This window comes from Diceros bicornis, chromosome 10 (genome assembly GCF_020826845.1).
Source record: "Diceros bicornis minor isolate mBicDic1 chromosome 10, mDicBic1.mat.cur, whole genome shotgun sequence".
NCBI classification, from domain to species: Eukaryota; Metazoa; Chordata; class Mammalia; order Perissodactyla; family Rhinocerotidae; genus Diceros; species Diceros bicornis.
The window spans coordinates 74,061,373-74,083,690 of NC_080749.1; the positions used below are offsets into that span (position 1 = coordinate 74,061,373).

The 22,318-nt window shown below is 37.1% G+C and overlaps 1 protein-coding gene across 1 annotated transcript in view; it reads right to left on the reverse strand.

The window, feature by feature from the left end:
* The window catches only part of DNAH7 (dynein axonemal heavy chain 7), a 224,376-nt gene that overhangs the window by 181,070 nt on the left and 20,988 nt on the right, over nt 1-22,318 (reverse strand). Inside the window, exons 8-12 of the mRNA XM_058548598.1 lie at nt 21,169-21,241; nt 19,635-19,760; nt 14,105-14,224; nt 1,445-1,628; nt 584-763 (exon numbers count right to left, since the gene is read on the reverse strand). Coding sequence (XP_058404581.1) covers nt 584-763; nt 1,445-1,628; nt 14,105-14,224; nt 19,635-19,760; nt 21,169-21,241 — 683 coding nt within the window. The remainder of the gene's footprint in view (nt 1-583; nt 764-1,444; nt 1,629-14,104; nt 14,225-19,634; nt 19,761-21,168; nt 21,242-22,318) is intronic.

Here is a 22,318-nt window from a genome sequence, read left to right on the forward strand (position 1 = left end):
AGCTACTGGTTGGATTTACAAAACTTGAAAATCTTATAAGTTAAAGAATTTTCAGACATGCTTATCTATATACTATGTAGATACACTATACTGAAATAACTACTGTTGAAATGTCATAGTTGGCATAGCTTTGCTAAATATTTAGCCAAAGAGAGAAGGGAAGTAGGATCTGTGATGTGAAAGTACAGAGACACTTGTATTTATGGAAAAAGGTGAATAAGGAGGGTAATCAATTGGAGGACAGTCTCACAGAGCTGGAAGAGTATAATGGGGTCTACAGCATGGTATGAGTGCTACAGCAACGCTCCGTGACAGCTTCAAACCTGATCACAACTGCAACTACTTTCCCTCAGAAAGTTTTCAGCTGAGTCCAGTGGAAGACTGGACTAGGAAAGTAGGTGTGTTGTAAGAGAAGCTAATGGAGAAAACAGAATTTTTTTGAAGCAAAACTTTCTTGTAAGCCAATGTTACTAGGCCATTTACATTCTGCAAAGCAGAGGATACATATCTACACCTTTTAGAAGTTATTTGAAGTGAATATCATCATGCAAATTCAAGCAATCTGAATATCCTTGTTACTTACCCACTTGGAATACAATTTCGTCTCAACTCTTGGCACAAAACTGACAGCCTTAATCATGACATCATAAACATTTAGAAGGATGTCTATATAGTCACTGAACTCAGGTTCAAACTTAATGGTGTCATTATCAAGAACCAGCCTCACGATGAAACCTGGATGTTCAAAAGCTCTAACAGAATCCTGAAAAAAAAATATATATATACATATATACACAAATATACATATGAATTGTGATAGATTAAGGAGTGTACTGGTTCCAGTTAGAATACATAGGAACTCACCCTTCCTCTCAAGCCCTAGTCAGTTAAGCCAATAGGTGAGTGGGAATCAAAGAAATGACAAAGTAAACAGTAAGTTTTACAAAGAGGAGCTTTACCAAAAAGAGCAAGAGCGATTCCCAGCTAGACTTGTTGGTATCTAGTTGTATCCATTGGGCCTACAGATCAACGATAGGGTCAAGGTTCCATAAAAAGAAAGATGTGCGTAGCAGGGGGGCTCTAGAATCACGCAAGAAAGGGCCCAAGAGGAGAACATTCAAATTCCCAGGCCCTGCTCACACTATGACAGGACTTTCTTCCAGAAAGAAAAGAGTTCCTTGTGGAGACTTTCCCCGGAGATCATGACCCAAATTCCCCAATTATGGGAATTTTCACTTATTTTCACTTATCCTCACCAATGTGATGCTAATCACCTATCCTAAATATGCAGGTTGACGCTAACTTTTTTTTTTTTAACAGATAAGGTCTTAAGATATACTTTCTGCCCTCCCACTGGTAAAAGTATTTTATCATTTTCCTCTCCAAAAGAATTAAAAATAAATAAATTAGTAAATGAACATTGGTGTGACTGAACCGTACTTACTGCGGGTTGTGCAATTAGGTCTGTGAAATCTTGCATGGAGACCAAAGCGAGGTCCTGCAGCTGTAAAGTCATAAGTGTAGCAGCACAGTTGAAAAAAGACTCCAATTTGGCACTGCTGTCACCACTTGGCAATTGCTTTTTTTTATTACCTTGGTAATAAATATTCTGCACTTCTGGAAACCATCTTGAAAGAAAAAAAGACTTTTAAAAGTTAATACTTTCAATAAATTACTCCTTTTACATTAAGCATTAACAGTAACTTCTGGATAACCGAAAGTCTTCATAGAGAGGTATATTGTTGTGACATCATCCACTCTCTGAAATATAAGTGCTAGCATATTTCACTTCTTCCAGGAAAAGAAACCATAGCCAATAGAAAACAACTCGATGTGATGGTGTGAAAAAAATACAAATCTAACTCCTGAAACTATGATTCTTGCACTTTTTGAATAAATATGACAACTAACTTTATTGGATATTACAAAATACTCCTCTCCAATCTCTGAAATGTTCTTCATGGAATGGATTTGTTCGTTTAAAGCTAAAATGTGAACTGATTAAACCAAGAGAGGGCTTATTTGGTTCAACCAACTTGGTATTTTACACTATTCTATCAGTTTCACAATGACTCGAAAAACAAATCAACAAAATCAAGAATATTATTTTCTTAGTCCCCCAATGTGAAATCCTGAAAGAGTGACTGATTTAAAACAAAGTTTCCAATGTGTATGTATCCTCGTAATAAAGGATAACAGTGAAGTCCATATATAGATACATCATGATGATAACAAGTGAAGTTCTCAGTTTACAAAACTACTGTTCAACACTACAAAATCAAGGAATATTGGTACCTCTTTTGTAAGAGATAATGGGTTTTTTAAAGTAGAGAGTCAATATAATCTCAGGAGTTGCCTGAATGCTTCAAGAGAGATTTAAGTTTTAAATATATGTATCCATCCCTTTAACAAATATGTGTTTAGTGTCTGCTATGTGCTAGGAACAGTGTCATGGGAGACATAAAAAGATAGGACCTCGGGGCCATCCCGGTGGCACAAGCGGTTAAGTGCACGCATTCCACTGCAGCGGCCTGGGGTTCGCCAGTTCGGATCCCGCGCGCACCGACGCACCGCTTGTCAAGCCATGCTGTGGCGGTGTCCCATATAAAGTGGAGGAAGATGGGCACGGATGTTAGCCCAGGGCCAGTCTTCCTCAGCAAAAAAAGAGGAGGATTGGCAGATGTTAGCTCAGGGCTAATCTCCTCACCAAAAAAAAAAGATATGACCTCATCCCTTCCCATTCTTATAATAATGAAGGCAATGTGTCATAGCAGAAAAACAGCTTTGAAGTCACAGGATAGAGATATAATTTTCCATTTAAGTAATGGAGAAGGGTTTTACAGTGAAGATGGCAATTTCACCAAAGAACAGATAGAAATGAAATGAAGAAGACCCTAAGAAGAGGATCTGAAGTAGAAATAGGATAATAAGAAAATAGGAGGGATGGGGGGTGCTAATATATCTGATCATTTCACTGTCTTATAATCGAGATAAGAGACTAGAAATAGGAAGAAATAACCAGGGAAAAGTCTGTAAGGACTTCTGCAGAACTTGGGAGCTAAACACAAGAACTTGGGAGCACCCTGCTCTCTGGGATGAAGCCATGGCAGATCTTCCTGCAGCAAGGCATCACCATTATAGCACCAGGTAAAGAGGACAAGCGGCAAATACTAAGCAGAGACGGGCAGTGCTAGATGAAGAAAGGGGACTGAGAAGCCTCCACTAGTTCAGAAAAAGATGAAATAAGTTTGGGGTTGTAGGACTGGAAAAAGGGCAAATAAAGAAAATAGATTTTAAAAATTATTCATTCAGTCATTGTCTCAAAAATATTTACAGGGCTTCTTATTATGCGCAAAACATTTGGGGTACAAAATATTACTCAGTTCTCAAAGTGCTTATAGACTAGTGGAGGGAAAAAAGGCATATACATAAATACATATTATAAAAGGAAGCAGCTATAAGAGAATAAATTGTCAGAGGCATTCAGAAGGAAGAGGTTATTTTTGACAAGGTAACAGTAAAGATTTCATAAAAGAAGGATCATTTGGGCTGGGTATTGAAGGACAGAAGAGAGGCTTCTCCAGTAACGAGCTACATCAAGTACTGTAAATAGTGTGAATCATAATATTTTGCTGATGGTATTCAAGAGGCTCTATTTTGTTTTAATCTCCTTAACCTCTGATTCAATCTGATACAATTATGTATGCAAAAATGACAATGCTAAGAGTCACAGAGTTTAAGAGGGAAGCAACTGAACAACTTTCAAATTTTCCTAGAATTCCCTTCTCACAGATGGATACAAACAAGGAGTAACTAAGTATTTTAAACATCAATAGTTGGTTAAACAGGAGAACAAAGAGCCTTTAAATTTACCCATTGGATAGATATTTAATGGTGGTAAGGTATGGTTATAGACTAGTCTTAGAAGTTATGCCCTGTTTAATTTAACACAACTATTTCTACAGGCATGGCCCAAGGTGAAAGTCTTCTTAGAACTGAGAATGGAAAAGATAGGTTATGTCTAGGTTGCAGAAGACCTTAAAAGGCACATTAAGAATTTGGGACTTTTTTGGTCAATAAAAGGGAGGCACTGAACTGGAAGTATTTTAAGATTCAGCTGGCAGTGGTTTGTAGGCTATGTGGGAGGTTAAAAGGGCCTGCCAAGGGTAGCAGCGGTGGGAATTAAGGAAAGGAGTACACAGGGAAGATGATTCTGAGAGAGGATCAAAAATAATTGGTGGTCATAAAATAAGTCTCAATAAATGTAAAAGGATTGAAACCATACAAAATTAGAGATCAGTAATAGAAGGACACTCTGGAAATTCACAACTTTGTGGAAATTAAACAACACAGTCCTAACAACAAATGAATCAAAAAAGAAATCACAAGGGAAATCAGAAAATAATTTGAGATGATGAAAATGAAAATATCATATACCAAAACTCATAGGATGCAGAAAAGCAGTGATCAGAGGGAAATTTATATCTGTAAACACTTACATTAAAAAATAAAAAAGATCTTAGAAACCTAAACTTCCACTAGAAAATGGAAAAAGAAGAGCAAGCAAAACTCAAAACAATGAGAAGGGAAGAAATAAAAGTTTGAGTGGAAATAAACAAAATAGACAATAGAAAAGTAACAGAGAAAAATCAACAAAACCAAAAGTTTGTTCTTTAAAAAGGTCAGCAAAATTAACAAACCTATAGCTAGACTGACCAAGAAAAAAGAGAGAAGACTCAAATTGTTAAAATTAGGAATGAAAAAGGGGATATTAATACTGACCTCACAGAAATAAAAAATGATTATAAGGGAATATAATAAATAATTGATTATAAGGGAATATAATAAATAATAACCCATGAACTGATGGCTTCACTGGTGAGTTCTACCAAACTTTTAAGGAAGAATTAACACCAATCCTTCATAAACTTTTCCAAAAAAAAGAAGAGATTATTAATTCATTCTATGAGGCCAATATTATCATAATACCAAAACCAGACAAAGATACCACAAGAAAAAGAAAACTATAGACAAATATCTCTTATGAATGCAGACATAAAAATCCTCAACAAGATACTAGCAAACTGAATTAAGCAGCTTATTAAAAGGATTATGCTCCATGACCAAGTTTATCTCAGGGATTTATCTCAGGACTGCAAGGTTAGTTCAATATATTAAAATTGATGTGATACATCATATTAATAGAATAAAGGAGAAAAACCCATTATCATCTCAATAGATCCAGAAAAAGCATTTGGCAAAATCTACACTATTTCATGATTAAAAATAATCAAGAAACTAAGAATGAAAGGGAAATTCCTCAACCAGATAAAGGGCAACAATACAGCTAACTTAATGGCAAAAGACTAAAAGCCTTTCCCTTAACATCAGGAAGAAAACAAGGATGTCCACTCTTGCTACTTCCATTCAACATTGCACTGGAGGTTAATCAGAGCAATTAGACAAGGAAAAGAAAAAAACATATGCAGATAGGAAATGAGGAAGTAGAGCTACCTCTATTTGCAAATGACATGATCTTATATAGAGAAAGCTATAAAGAATCCACACACAAAAAACTATCCAAGCTAATAAACAAGTTTAGCAAGGTTGCAGGATACAAGATCAATACACAAAAAATAGTTCAATTAGATTTCATCAGAATTAAAAATATTTGTGCTTCAAAGAACATTATCAAGAAAGTGAAAGGACAAACCACATAATGTGAGAAATATCTGCAAATCATATAATTGATGAGGGCCTAGTATCCAGAATATATAAAGAACTCTTACTACTCAACAATAAAAAGACAGATAACCCAATACAAAATGAGCAATGATTTCAATAGAGATTTATCCAAACAAGATAAATAAATAGGCAACAAACACATGAAAAGATGCTCAACCTCATTAATCATTAGGGAAATGTAAATCAAAACCACACTGAGATAGCACTTCACATTCACTAAGATGGCTATAATCAGAAAGATGGAAAATAACAAGTGTTGACAAGGATGTGGAGAAATTTGGACCCACGTACATTGTTGGTAGGAGTGTAAAATCTTACAGAACCTTTAGAAAACATTGTGGTAGTTCCTCAAAAAGCTAAACATAGAGTTATCATATAACCCAGCAATTCTACTCCTAAGTATATATCCAAGATAACTGAAAACATATGTTTATACAAAACAAATGCTCATAGCAGCATTATTCATAATAGCCAAAGTGTAGAACCAACAAACGTCCATCAACTGATGAATGGAGAAACAGAATATGGTATAACCACACAACGGAATATTATTTGCCCATGAGAAGGAATAAAATATTGATACATGCTCTAATATGGATAAACCTTGAAAACAGTATGCTTAGTGTAAGAAGCTAGACATAAATAGTTACATATTGTACCATTCCACTTAGATGAAATGTTCAGAATAGGGAAATCCATAGGGACAGAAGGTGTATTAGTGCCAGAGGCTTGTATAAGGGGGAATGGGAAATGACTGCTAACAGACACTGGGGTGATGGAATTAATGGTGATTATTACACAACCTTGTGAATATATTATAAACTACCGAATTATACACACCAAAGTGGTGAATTTTACGGTAACTGAATTATATCTTAATAAAAAAAAGAATAGTTAGCAATACATTAATACAGCTGGGGGCAGGATAAGGGTGGTAATGATGTAGATGATGAACAAAAGAGACAGAAAATGGAGTGACATCAGCATCATGGCGGAGTAAGTTGTCCCTTTAGTCTCCCCCCTTTAAGTTATGACTAAGTGGACATTCATTAACAAGCAGAAGATTCCCTGCACAGTACAACAGGAAGTCTGAGAGATCCATGCAGCTATACATCTGAAAGTGGGAGGACTGGATCCCCAGGAGGCAGAGGAACTAGGTAAGGGCACACTCCCCCTCCCCTGTGGCAGTGAGTCAGGCCATGGGTTCTCACACAGCAACCAGGCACGACTGTAAGAGGAGTGGGGAAAGCCCGGCCTGTGTGAATGCTTTCGGAGTTGCAGCCTGGCCCACGGGAGTGCTCACCATGTAGCGGCAGCCCAGCCAATGAGAATGCTCTACACCAAGTGGTGGCAGCTCAGCCCCCACCAAGGCACTTGCTTGCTGAGCACAGTGCAGATGAAAAGGAGCCTCGCCCGCTCAGAAGGCACGCCCACCCACAGAGCACAGCAGCCCATGGGACCCACCGAGTGGCAGCTCAGCCCCCACACAGGCACCCCTCCTGCCTAGTGCGCAGCAGCTCAGCCATTCCCCACCAAGCAGAAAGGCCCCGCCTACAGTGCCGAACCCACTCACCCAGTGCAGAGGCCCTGCCTATGTGAGTGCAACCTGCAGAGTGGCTGCAGCCAGGTCAGGCAAACACAGAGTAGCCCTACTCACACAACTTCCAGCAGACAGGTTGAGATCAGAAAACACAGCTCCTGCTCCCCATTAGCGGTGGCAGGTGGAATCTGCAACCTGATACTACCACAAATGTGCCAGCAAAGGATCAATTCATCAAACACCATGAAGAACTACAGTAACACTTCAGAGCAGAATAAAAATGACAAGTCTCCAGAACCCATCCTGAATTCACAGAAATTTACCATCTAAATGACAGAGAATTCAAAATAGTTGTCATAAACTCAATGAGTTAAAAGAAAACTCAGAGAGACAGTTTAATGAACTCAGGAATAAAATTAATGCAAATGAATACTTCACCAAAGAGATTGAAACTCTAAAAAAAAAACCAAACAGAAATTCTGGATATGAAGAACAAAATTAATGAGACAAAAAATAATCTAGAAACCATAAAAAATAGAGCTGACGTTATGGAGGACATAATTAGTGAATTAGAGGAGAGAGATATAGAAATGCTTCAAATAGAGGAGGAGAGAGTACTAAGATTTTTTAAAAATGAAGAAATTCTTCGAGAAACTTGCTTGATAAGAGGCTATCAGAAAGTGGACTATCTCATCTACCAGATCTTTTACACAAACTTCACAGTAACCAATAAACAAAGAATCAGAATGGAGCCACAAGTTGTAAATAAAGAGAAAACTGAGAAAAGCATCACAGAAAAACCACCAAACTGAAATGGCAGTCAGAGTACAAGAGAAAAGAAATAACAGAAATATAGAACAATTGGAAAACAAGAGACAAAATAACAATATTAAGCCCTCATATATCAATAATCACTGTAAATGTAAATAGATTGAATTCTCCAATCAAAAGACACAGAGTGGCTGGATGGATTAAAAAACAAAACCCAACAATATGCTGCCTCCAGGAAACACATCTCAGCTCTAAAGAAAAACATAGGCTCAGAGTAAAGGGATGGAAGATGATACTCCAAGCAAATTGCAAGCAAAAGAAAGCAGGTGTTGCCATATTTATATACGACAAAGTAGACTTCGAGATAAAAAAGAAAATGAGAGACAGAGAGGGGCAGTATATAATGATAAAAGAAACATTCCACCAAGAGGAAATAACACTTATGAATATATATGCACCTAACGCAGGAGCACCAAAGTATATAAAGCAACTACTAACACACCTAAAGGGAGAAATTAACAACAACACACTAATAGTAGGGGACCTCAACACCCCACTTACATCAATGGATAGATCATCCAGACAGAAAGTCAACAAGGAAACAGTGGTCTTAAATGAAACACTAGGCCAGATGGACTTAATAGATATATGTAGAACATTCCATCCAAAAACAGCAGAATACACATTCTTCTCAAGTGTACATGGAACATTCTCAAAGACAGACGATATGTTGGGAAACAAGGCAGGCCTCAATAAATTTAAGAAGATCAAAATCATATCAAGCATCTTTTCTGACCACAATGCTATGAAATTAGAAATCAACTACAAGAAAAAAGCTGGGAAAGCCACAAATAAGTGGAGACTAAACAACATGCTACTGAACAACCATTGGATCAATGCAGAAATCAAAGGAGAAATCAAAAAATACTGGAGACAAATGAAAATGAAAATACAACATACCAACTCTTATTGGATGCAGCAATATCGGTTCTAAGATGGAAATTTATAGCAAGACAGTCCCGCTTTAAATAAGAAAAATCTCAAATAAGTAATCTTAAACTACACCTAACAGAACTAGAAAAAAAGAATAGCAAAGCCCAAAGTCAGCAGAAGGAGAGAAATAATAAAAATTAAAGAAGAAATAAATGAAATAGAGACAAAATAACAGTACAAAGGATCAATGAAACTAAGAGTTGGTTTTTTGAGAAGATAAACAAAATTGACAAACCCTTACCCAGATTCACTAAGAAAAAAAGAGAGAAGGCTCAAATAAATAAAATTAGAATTGAAAGAGGAGAAATTACAATGGATACCACAGAAACACAAAGGATTATAAGAGAAAACTATGAAAAACTATATGCCAACCAATCGGACAACCGAGAAGAAATGGATAAATTCTTAGAATCATAAACCTCCCAAAACTGAATCAAGAAGAAATAGAGAATCTGAATAGACCAATCACAAGTAAAGAGATTGAAACAGTAATCAAAGACCTCCTAAAAACAGAAGTCCAGGACCAGATGGCTTCTCTGGTGGAGATTTCTCCACCAGATGGAGAATTCTACCAAACATTCAAAGAATATTTAATACCTCTCCTTCAAAAACTATTTCAAAAATTTGAGGAAGACGGAATGCTTCCTAACTCATTCTATGAGGCCAACATTACCTTGATATCAAAACCAGATAAGGACAACACAAAGAAGGAAAATTACAGGCCAATATTGCTGATGAACACAGATGCAAAAATTTTCAACAAAATATCGGCAAACCAAATACAGCACTACATTAAAAGGATCATACACCATGATCAAGTGGGATTTATACCAGGGACACAAGGATGGTTCAACATCTGCAAATCAATCAATGTGGTCCACCACATTGATAAATGAGGAATAAAAACCACATGATCATCTCAATAGATGCAGAGAAAGCATTTGACAAGATTCGACATCCATTTATGATAAAAAGTCTCAATAAAATGGGTATAGAAAGAAAGTACCTCAACATGATAAAGGCCGTATATGACAAACCCACAGCCAACATCATACTTAATGGTGAAAAACTGAAAGCCATTCCTCTGAGAACAGGAACAACATAGGGGTGCCCACTCTCGCCACTCCTATTCAACACAGTACTGGAGGTTTTGGCCAGAGCAATTAGGCAAGAAAAAGAAAAAAGGTATCCAAATTGGAAAGGAAGAAGTGAAACTCTCGCTGTTTGCAGACAACATGATTTTATATATGGAAAACCCTAAAGAATCCACCAGAAAACTATTAGAAATAATCAACAACTACAGAGAAGTTGCAGGGTACAAAATCAATTTACAAAAATCAGTTGCATTTCTACACACTAATAATGAATTAGCAGAAAGAGAAGTCAAGAATACAATCCCATTTACAATCACAACAAAAAGAAGAAAATATCTAGGAATAAATTTAACCAAGGAGGTGAAAGATCTATACAATGAAAACTATAAGACACTATTGAAAGAAATTGAAGAAGACATAAAGAAATGGAAAGATATTCCATTCACATGGATAAACATAGGTAAAATGTCCATATTACCTAAAGCAATCTACAGATTCAATGCAATCCCCAACAGAATCCCCATGACATTCTTCATGGAAATAGAACAAAGAATACTAAAATTTATATGGAACAACAAAAGACCCCAAATAGTCAAAGCAATTCTGAGAAAAAAGAACAAAGCTGGAGGCATCACAATCCCTAACTTCAAACTACACAACAAAGCTATAATAATCAAAACAGCACAATACTGGCACAAAAACAGACACACAAATCAATGGAACAGAATTGAAAGCCCAGAAATAAAACCACACACCTATGGATAGCTAATCTTTGACAAAGGAGCTAAGAACACACAATGGAGAAAGGAAAGTCTCTTCAACAAATGGTGTTGGGAAAACTGGCCAGTGACATGCAAAAGAATGAAAGTAGACCATTATCTTATACCATACACAAAAATTAACTCAAAATGGATTAAAGACTTGAATGTAAGACCTGAAATCATAAAACTAGAAGAAAATATAGGTAGTACACTCTTTGACATTGGTCTTAGCAGCATCTTTTCAAATACCATGTCTACTAAGGCAAGGGAAACAAAAGAAAAAATAAACAAATGAGACTATATCAGACTAAAAATCTTCTGCAAGGCAAAGGAAGTCATGAACAAAACGGAAAGACAACCCACCAACTGGGAGAAAATATTTGCAAATTATATATCTGACAAAGGATTAATTTCCAAAATGCATAAAGAACTCATACAACTCAACAACAAAAGAACAAATAATGGGCAGAGGATATGAACAGACATTTTCCAAAGACTATATATAGATGGCCAACAGACACATGAAAAGATGTTCAACCTCACTAATTATTAGGGAAATGCAAATCAAAACTACAATGACATATCACCTTACACTTGTCAGAATGGCTATAATTCTAAGACAGAAAATAACAAATGTTGGAGAGGATATGGAGAAAAGTGAACCCTCATACACTGCTGGTGAGAATGCAAACTGGTGCAGTCACTACAGAAAACAGTGTGGAGAGTTCTCAAAAAATTAAAAATAGAAATACCATACAATCCAGCTATCCCACTACTGTGTATTTATCCAAAGAACACGAAATCAACAATTCAAAGAGATTTATGCACCCCTATGTTCATTGCAGCATTATTCACAATAGCCAAGACGTGGAAGCAACCCAAGTGCCCATCAACTGATGAACGGATAAAGAAGATGTGGTGTATATATACAATGGAATACTACTTAGCTATAAAAAAAATTGTCCCATTTGCAACAACACAGATCGACCTTGAGGGTATTATGTCAAGCCAAATAAGCCAGACAGAGATAGACAAACACCATACGATTTCACTCATATGTGGAAGATAAACAAATACATGGATAAAGAGAACAGATTAGTGGTTACCAGAGGGGAAGGGGGTTGGGGGGTGGATGAATGGGGTAGAGGGGCACAGATATATGGTGATGGATAAAAATTAGACTGTTTGTGGTGAGCACGATGCAGTCTATACAGAAATTGATATATAATAATGTACACCTGAAATTACACAATGTTATAAACAACACGACCTCAATAAAATAATTGAAAAAAAATTAAAAAGAGACAGAAAAAGTCACAAAGTTTTTAACTTGGCCTGGGATGGTCCAGAACAGGAAGAGTAGCAGGTCTGGAAGACAGAATAAGCATTATTATGGAGATGCTGAGATTCAGGTGCTGACATGGCGTTCAACTGGAGATATACAGTACGAAATTCATAGTAAGGGCCCAGAGCTCAGAAAACACGTAAGATCTTGAGACAGATGAAATTACGAAATTTTCGAGAATATAAAGATGAGAAACAACAGCAAATACCTGGGGAGCCCCTACTCTTGGGGATAATAAGAATAAGTAGAGCCAGAAAAATAAATAAAAGAAAAGAAGCCGAGAAGCACAGGGACACAGAAAGAGAGATTTCCAGAAGGCAGGGTGATAAACCATAGCAACTGCAGAGTAGAGCTGAGGATGAGGACTAAGAGAAGATGCTTGAGTTTGGGGTAGACGTTATAATCAATCATTTGCTAATCATTTCTCTGCTGTTGTGAGCTGATGCTCTGCCTTTCAGCCATGATAAACACATTCTGGTTCAGTCTGTAAAGCATAGTCAGAAGGTTCTTCCCTTAGAATCAATCAGGAAGCATCAGGAGATACAGCTAATCAATCTACATCTCTCAGCAAAATTATTCAATAAACGTTTGCACTCTACTCTGTACTTTGACACCCAATTTACTAAAATTTACAGTGGTAATGTATTCCCGGGGTATAACCCTGAAGATATAGGTCAAGAAAGTCTATTCTTGGGGGCCAGCCTGGTGGCGTAGTGGTTAAGTTCTCGCACTCCGCTTCAGCGGCCCGGGGTTCGCAGGTTCAGATCCTGGGCGTGGACCTATGCACCGCTTATCAAGCCATGCTGTGGCAGGCGTCCCACATATAAAGTAGAGGAACATGGGAACAGATGTTAGCTCAGGGCCAATCTTCCTTAGCAAAAAGAGGAGGATTGACAACAGATGTTAGCTCAGGGCTAATCTTCCTCACCAAAAAAAAGAAAGAAAATTTATTCTTATTCTGTCCCTTAAAGGTCATTTTCTTGTCTGTAATTAATTATGGGGTTTCATTCTGCACCTTTTCTCTGTTTATGTTAACTAAATACTAATATTAAATCAAAGTTTTTCAAGTTCTTTCGAGTAATGTCAGACAAAGAATTTGATTCTAACACACTGGAGAAGGAAAAAGATAAAGGAAAGATTCAGTAAATTATCAAGATATATTTCTAAGTAACTTTCGGAACTCCTGAAGCTATGCTGGAGTTTCATGTCCTCTGTTATCTTAAATTTGATCTAATTTTAATGTCCTATTTATAATAACTTAATAATCCATGATAGAGACAATTTCCTGTATTGTCTCAGAGCATATTGCCTGGCCCCAGCATCAATAATTATCATATGTGGTTACCAATTTGAAGGGCCAATCCAAGAAGATGTTTGGTCATCATTTGATAAATCTAACCTCCCAATGAGATAGTAACCTCCTTTAAAGAATAATTTTCCCCACCTAATTATTCTTTAAACTCCTGCATCCTCCATCCAAAACCAAAACGAAAGAGGCACAGAACCTTGCATGTATTAATAATAGATTTCAAATAAATATGTGGCGAATGATTAGTTGATGATCATTCCCCCACGGTATCCAACCCTCTGATCCAATCAGAGCAGAGGTAGAAACCAGACAGTAAGAAAAAAGTAACCATTAATTATAACCATTTTAGTTTCTGTATAATCTATGCTGTGTAAAACATCTGGATACACATTACAGACCAAGGAAGCTCAAGACATCATATTTAACTCAAACAGAAATGATTACAAACTTGTTAAAACGGGATTTTCTAAAAGCAGTTAAAATGCAGTATCCCACCAATCACATTTTTAAACTTATGTTTTCCTACATGAAATTTCAAAACTTTACAATTTAAGTAGAGTCTCTTTGGCAGATTCCATGTGTCTCATGACAATGCTCTGAAAAGTTGACAGCTCTAATGCATCTTGGCGATTGTGAAATTCTTCCACATCCACTAAACGTAATTTTCTGCAAGAGATAAAAATGAACAGTGATTTAAGTATGAGGTTTTTTGCACTTAATATTTTTGCTAATTGATCTCTTCTCAAAAAATGTGATACACTTAGGTTTTGTCATTAAAATTTGTGTTTCATAAAATTAAATATTCAAGAACATAAGATACTCTAACTTTAAAAATAACTAAGATAATCAAATTCAACAGGAACACAATATGATATTAGGAAACCGCACTGTGAAGCAGAAGAAGGTTGCAATGACTGGGATTTGATGGATAGTTTAGGCTGATTTTTGCTTTCAAACCAGAACAATTAAAACAGGAAAAGAGGTAGCGCTCAAAGCTTACAGGGTCCCCTGCTTCTAACACAAAAATTGCACCCTCTCTGAAAAGAAAGCATCCCTGATATTAGGGAGTCATGGAGTGAGGGAGTTCTCACACTTAATTAAGACCCAGTGTATCACAATCTTTTGAACTTGTCTGGTTTTGATTTTTTTAGAAAACACAGTGCTTACTCCAGTCAACAGTTTTCAACACAACGTCTTTTCTGACTACAGTGCTATGAATCTTTGTAATATATGTGGTTTACGTGAATTTTCTCTGGCAGATTAAAATAAAAGAACAATATTACCTATTAGTATCATAGTGTTATTCACCTCAATTTAACTACAGATTCCTTCCCTATTGGAGGAACTGTTATTTAATTTCCATGTGATTAAGTGATTTCTGTTTTATCTGAAAGATAATAAACACTATTGAAAACATCACACTTAATTTTCACTTAAAGACCAATGTAAAATCCTGGTTACTAAACAAAACACATTTCAAATCTATTTATTTATATTCCTTTTACACGCTAAAATTCATCTCTTAGGCTATAACGCATTCAGTACATGGTGTCAATAATACATTAGGCACAAAGTAGGTTTGACCATTGCTGAAGCACCTTTGGCAATGTGTTATTCTGGACAATTGAGCAGTTTTCAATAAAATACTTCTAAAATGTAGCATAACAGCACATACTAAACATAATATGCTCTCCAGGCTTCTTGATCAACGTTTTCAACATGCTGTTTCATTTTAAAGCTACCACTGTCAATCAGGTACAGGTGCACATGGTGGGAAGCACACTGAATAAGAGTATCGCTAGGGAAGGAGCCCTGGAATTCGCTTTGCCTCTGAACCACCAACCCGCTTTCCCTGCAGTTCCTTAGTATTGGATTTACCAGACAATTCTAGGGGCAGGCCACCCATCTTTGAGGTTTTGAGATTAAAAGGCCTTTACAGAACTTTTAATGTACAACAGCTTTCCCTGAAGTCTCTGCTGATAACACTTCCCATTTGGTCAATAGGCTGAATTGTTAAGATGATGGGAAAAATACTACCTTTCCTACTTTCTCAGGACAATCTCTACAAGAATCTAGCAGTAGAACAATAGTTTTAACCACTGGTTTAAGACTCTGGAAAGATCAGGAAAAAGAAGATTACTCACTATCCATTAGCATGAACTTGGTTAGCAGAAGGAAAATGTTTCTAAGTCTCTAAAAGTTTTATGATTATGAGTCTTCTAACCACGAAAATCTCTTCTTCATCTCAATTTTCCATTAGTAGAGCCAAATAACAGCCTCAAATCACCCCGACTGTGAACCTCAGGACCTTCTCTGAACTCTTCCTATCCCTTACCTGCCACATCCAATCAGACATAAATTTCTGTAGACTCAGCTGTCAGTCACGTAGCCTTCCCACCCTCACACCTGCCACTTGATGGTCATCACAGGCTGAAACCCACCTTGGCCCATGGGTCCATAACTGATTTCAAGCAGCACAGATTTCAACAGTCCTGGCCCAACATTCTGGACTCAACACCTAGTCAGTCTCTGACTTTGATCTCTGGTTCTCAAAGCTAATCTCACTTCTTACTGGGACCAAGTTGCCCCCACTCCAAGTGCCTACAATTTTTGCTTGTCCCATGAACTTTTCTTTCTTAGAAACATGTCTTCTTCTTACCAGTCCCCCTCCTTTGTGACATTCAAAGTAGCACATTTTAGCGTTCTGCATTTGCTCTTTTCACTTATAATACATCCTGGAGACCTTTCCATATTAGCACATTGAGATTTTTCTCATTTGTATTGTATAGCTCTGTAATATTCCATTGTGTGCATGTACTATAACTTACTGAACCAACCCGCTATCAATGGATACTTGGTTGTTTCCAGTCTTTTACTCTTATAAACAAATGCAATAAACAATAAAAGAGCCTTATGCCTATATCATTTCCCACATTTCCTCTCATGAACAATAAAGAAACTGAAACCTATATCATTTCCTACGTTTTCAGGTGTATTTGTAGGCTAATTTCCCAGAAGCAAGATTGCTGGATTCAAGTGTAAATGAATTTGTAATTTTAATGGCTATGGTTGGATTTCCCTCAAAAGGGTGCCATCTCTTCAAATCTCACCGACAAAGTGTGATGTCAATATTTTGGAATTTTGTCATTCTGATAGGAAATAAATGATTTCTCAGTGTAGTTTTTATTTCAATCGCTTTGCATTTCTCTTATTATGAGTTAGGTTAAGCAGCTTTGTAGTACGTTTAAGAGTGATTTAACTTGTATCCTCTCTGAGTGCTGTACAGTACATGAATCCATCATGTTCTCATCTAGCAATATTTTCTTGGGCTCACTTGGTCAAATAATGAATTTTTAAAAACCCATTTTATCTTTTAAGATGAGATTCACTTTCTTAAATATCTGTCTTTTATATTCAACTACTGTAATTTATATCCTATGATAATTCCTACACTCATATAGACACTATATATACACGTGTCCTCATATATACACTATTTTTCAAGCAAAAATATCTGCTGCGTAGGTTGTGACTGCATTACAAATGCTATCTCTGACATTAAGTGGGTTCTGTAAGCGTAAATACTGAATGACATGAATTTGCACATTCCCAACTAGACAGTATCCCTTCAGGTTTCTACACTCATGCATTTTAGAGTTATTCAGATGATTTTTTACATTACCATCCCCCAACCCATTGCCACACATAGAGATGTCATACATTTTCAAGACCTGCTGAGATTCAGGATAAATGACCGTCACCCAGAATGAGGATGCCCTGTATCTTCAATGCTGGCTTCTGCTCAGAGGGGTAACACTTGTGACTGCCCACCCTTTCTTAATATTCACATAGGGAGTAAAATGACTCATGCCTGCAAAGGCAACATAGGAGTTGATGGGGTCCTCTTTCCACCCCTAGATTGCAAAGCTGCCTTCTCCTTTGTCTTTATCCTGGATGCCTTGAGGTTTGCTTCAGTTGCTGCTACTAACACCTCTGCCACCATGACCATGGACACTAATTTTGGATACATCTACCGTTTACTGTTTTCTTATCTCAGTTTTGTTACTCCTTCTTCCCCTTCCTCCTTTCATTTCTTGTCTCTTGCCTCCTGACCTTGTCTAACAGGCAAAGCCTAGCCCTTTACGGACAATCCTAGGCAATGGAGCCCATCCCCCATGTCCAGTCCAGCGTGTTCTGGCAGCTCCACCCGCGAATGGATATAAAAGAAAACAACCGTGGTGTTTTGAAAATGGAATGCATTATTGTATGCAAAATTCTTTGTAAAAGTGACTTACTATATTGTGTAACCTCATGACTGAACGCAGAATTAGATCATGGGCCTTGCCAGGGAGACGTATTTGAGCCCCAACACCCAAAAGAAAAGAGATGAGAAAAACATGGGGCAGGGAGATGCCCTCTTCCTATTCCTATAAGCCAATTTCAATCAAAGAAATCCACACCATACAATGGCAAGTTGAAAGGATGCCCTTTCTAACAGTATGTAATCTGACCAACAAAAGCCAGTTTTATGCTATATATGCACATGCATGCAGACATACATATGTATATGGTTATGTGAGCAGAAAGAAAAATATGGAAAGATACCCCACTACACGGTTATCATGGGTCTTTGGCTGGTTTGGTGGAAAGGGGCAGGTATGAGGAAAAGAAAGGCTGGTGGGAGTCAGACAAAGTAAAGGAAAAAAGACTGCCCTTGAAAAGTGTACATGATCACATTTATGTACTTATGTAAGTTACATACAAATCTGTACAAAGAAATTAAATTAAAATGTGTTAAAGAAAGAAAGAAAGGGAGAGAGGGATGGAGAGAGGGAGGGAAGGGGCCTTGGACATCACAAACCCACAGTCATTTTACCTGTGGGAAAAGAGTCCCAGGGAGAGCAAGGGATGAACCAGGGAGCTCTGATCAGATGGTGGCAGAGCTGGGGCAATCCTGGATGGCTTCGCTTCCTGAGAGCAGACCCCGGGAGTAGGGTTAGGGTTAGGTGCTCCTGTGCGCTAAGGATCTGAACTCGGGAAGGAGTTCAGAGAAGCTGGTTGCTGAGGCCCCTTGGTGTGTACGTCCAGGGGTTTCCCGGGGAAGAGACAGCAGCTGCGCTTCTGAAACAACCGCAGCTCGTAGCTATGGTTTGCTGGTCTTTGCTGGTCTGTGGGAGGCGGGAAAATGTGCTCATTTATTGTACCCTCATGCCATCAGCACAATACATGCAATAAAAGCCAGGAGACCCTGGAGATCATGTCACATGTAAGCCGGGGCTGCGGTTGTGGGGGTGAGAAAAGGCTCACCAGACCACCATGGAGACCAGGGTGCCATCTCCTCTATCATAAGGCAGGGGCCATCCAGATTTTGAGGGGCCGGAAGGGAGGCCTTCTTCAAGAAAAATGATATAAATCTGTATTACTTTTGCATATTTTATAAAAACATATGTCCATGGGTGCATATTGCTAGGACCCCCAACCCCCATCCCCACCCAGTGCCTTGGAAGGGGTGGTGTGAGGGAGGGGATATGAAGCTAGAAGTTCTAAGCTTGGATGCAAACTATCCTCAGCACTAGGGCCAAGCTCTTTAGCGCCACAGCCCCACTGGCGTCCACATCCAGCTCTGCCAAGCTCGCCACACATGGCTGCACCGTCCCCACGGTGACAGTGCCTATGAGGTGATGCATGATCCCCAACAGTCACCCAGGAACTTCGCCTCATGCCATTCACATAGGCAATATTGCTGGGTTTCTAAACCATATAGATGATTGTAGCAGCTAATGCTCTGTGGAATTTAAAACAAGGTATGACAATTCAGCCTCTTAACTGGGATTATCTCTAAGAGTATGTGTGGTAATGGAGTGGAGAGAATTGAGTCAGAGATGAAAGGTAACGTTCACTTATTCCCTATATATGTCTCTACATTGTTCATTTAAAACTATGTTTAAATACTTATGTTAAATTTGTCATTCTTTTTTTTAATTTTCAGCTAAAAAAGTAAAAGAAATAATTAAGATGTGCTAAAATAACTTTCATCTCTCTTTAAAAAAAGTCCAGTAAGGCCAGAAATACTCACTTGAAAGTACCGTGCCACAAATCCAGCACAGCCAGCATCGTAGGGTTCATTGCATTCAAGTGATCCCTAATATAACTGCTTGCAGCCAGAAAAGACTTCCTCCAAGGTTTTGGAAGAATTTGCATTCTGAAAACAAAGAGAAAATACTCAGTTACCTTCTTTAAAAATCAAAAGAAAGTATTTTTATAATCAATGTACTTTTCTAGTAGTAATGGTTTAATTTTAATAAAAAATATGAGGTATCCCTCATGGAAATAACAAATCATGTAATCATGTTTAAAATATATAAAAGTCACACTCCTTACGGTTTAGTATAATTTCAGGGTAATAATTAATGCATTTGAAATTAGATTTGAATCTTTAACATAACGTAATTAACTTTTTTCTCTAAATACTTGATCCTAATGAGTCCGCAAATAACTCGTAATGATCAAACAAACAGTAGCCAGCTGTTTCATATACATCTTGAAAGGTTCTCTTAATTTCACAACATAAAACATTTAGATTTTTCCTTTATTTTAAAGATATTTTAAGGATATAGTCCAGCCTGCCTTTGGATATCCCCTTGAACTTCACCTCTGTTAATGTGTAAAGGTCACTTACAAAATCACAAACACTATCGTTTTTATTTGAAGACATTTATTCTGGAACTCCCATGACATGAATAATCTTTTATATATTGAATATGTGCCATCTTCATCTTTCAGAGTATATTTTAACATTGACCTTTTATGTCTATAATTTTTCTGCTTTCATTGATTTTAAACACTTAGTCTTGTTTTATTACATAGTAAGTTTAATTCAGTTTTTCAGTCGTGGCCATATCACTTTTACAATGACAAAGGATGATTTTTGTCTATCCCCAGTAGAAAAGTTGTTCTCCATAGACGATATGTTGGAAATGGCTATATGAATTTTTCTTTGTAGTTATGGGAAACAATTGGGGGCACTTTTAAATGTGATAAAGGAAATAAAGTAAAACTGAATTGGTTACTTAATCATACAAATATAAGTTCTATTTTTCAAACTATTTAAGATATTTATTCCTAAATGTTAATTACTTTAGGGAAAATATATAGAAAGTAGATATTCCCATTATGTACTCTATATTTTAATCCATGTAATAAATTTAAATATATTCTATACATGCATATTTTCTACCATGTTCCTAATGTGTTTCTAGGCATTCAAATTGCCATCAAGCTTTTATGTCCCTATTAATCTGAAGTGTGTGCTAGGAGCTGTGCAGATACAAAGACATACATTCTTTCACCAGGGTACTTATGTTTTAACCACCTAGATGTCCATCTGTCTGTGTGTCTATGTGTCTACCCATCTAGCCATTAATTTGTAAATGTAACATGTCAGGGCTTAAATACGTAAGTAAACAAAGATAGTGAGAACAATCAGTTGTACATATGAAGTACATAAACTATAAACATATATATGAGAAAACATAACTGGTGTACAAATATATACACATACACAGGAATGCTCACATAACCAACATTCTTAGAACAACGTGATTGCTTACTCAGCACGATGGGGTAGAAGTTCATCTGCCTTTTTATCATCTTTTTCTCTAGGATCTTTTAAAACAAAATCAACTAAAAGAAAATTGAAAAGTTATGATCAATAACCTTATGTTAATTATATTTCAAAGCAATTGCAAAACTAATTTCATTAAATTGTTTAAATTATGTTACATTTTTTAAAATAATAAGCAATTTGTGCATTTATGAATAGAAGAAAACAAAAAAATTTTTATGAGAAAATCTGACGTCTGTGTCTTTGAGAGAATATGTTCCTTTTCTTAACAATGTCCCTGTTCTTTCATTTGAACTAATAATTGCTTTTAATATTATAGTTCCCTTTATAGCTATTCCACCAAAAGTAGTTCTTGCTGAACTGAAGATCAACAGTACAGAATGGTAGTGGTTTCCTTTCACTGAGGAAAGATATGTATTGTCTTGTTCTCTTTTAAACTGCTTAAGAGCAGGAGACAACCTTGTATAAAATCAGTAAAGTGAGCTATTTCTGCTTCTGTCTTCTGTGGTCTTTAATTCACAATTAATTCTAATTTTCCTGCCTGTCTTTCAAGATGCTCTTTCTAAAATGCAAATATGTTATTACCCCTCTGCTTAAAATACTTTAGTGACTCTCCTTTATTTTCAAGTGCTTTTAAAAAGCATATAAGGTTCTTCGTATTCTGTCGCCTTCCCAACATGCGCCCTCTGCCTTGGCCGTCAGAACTGCTTAGAAGCATGGAAGAGCCTTTCACGCGTGTCTGCCACGGTTCACACCTTTTCCTTGGCCCAGCATGTTCCCTAGCACACCGTCCATCCTTCAAGACTCTGTCCAGAGGCCCCCAGAGTCCCTCCTACGAAGTGGGGCAGGACCTCTTCTCCCTTAGAGCGGGTCTTCCATTTTCCTCCTCACCACACCTACTGCTCTGCTTTGTAATGTAGTGATTTGTCCATCCCCCTCATTACGCCATGAACTCTTTGGGAGCAAGAATTTGGTTTTTTATTTTTATATTATCAGGACACTCAATAAGAGTCTTAAATGCAATGAATGCTCTCCTTCCTCATGGGTCTCCAGACCTTGCCAAAGCATTATGATTTCTTCAACTTTGGACATAACATCAATTATACCAGGTTTACTATCACAACCAATTGGAGAAC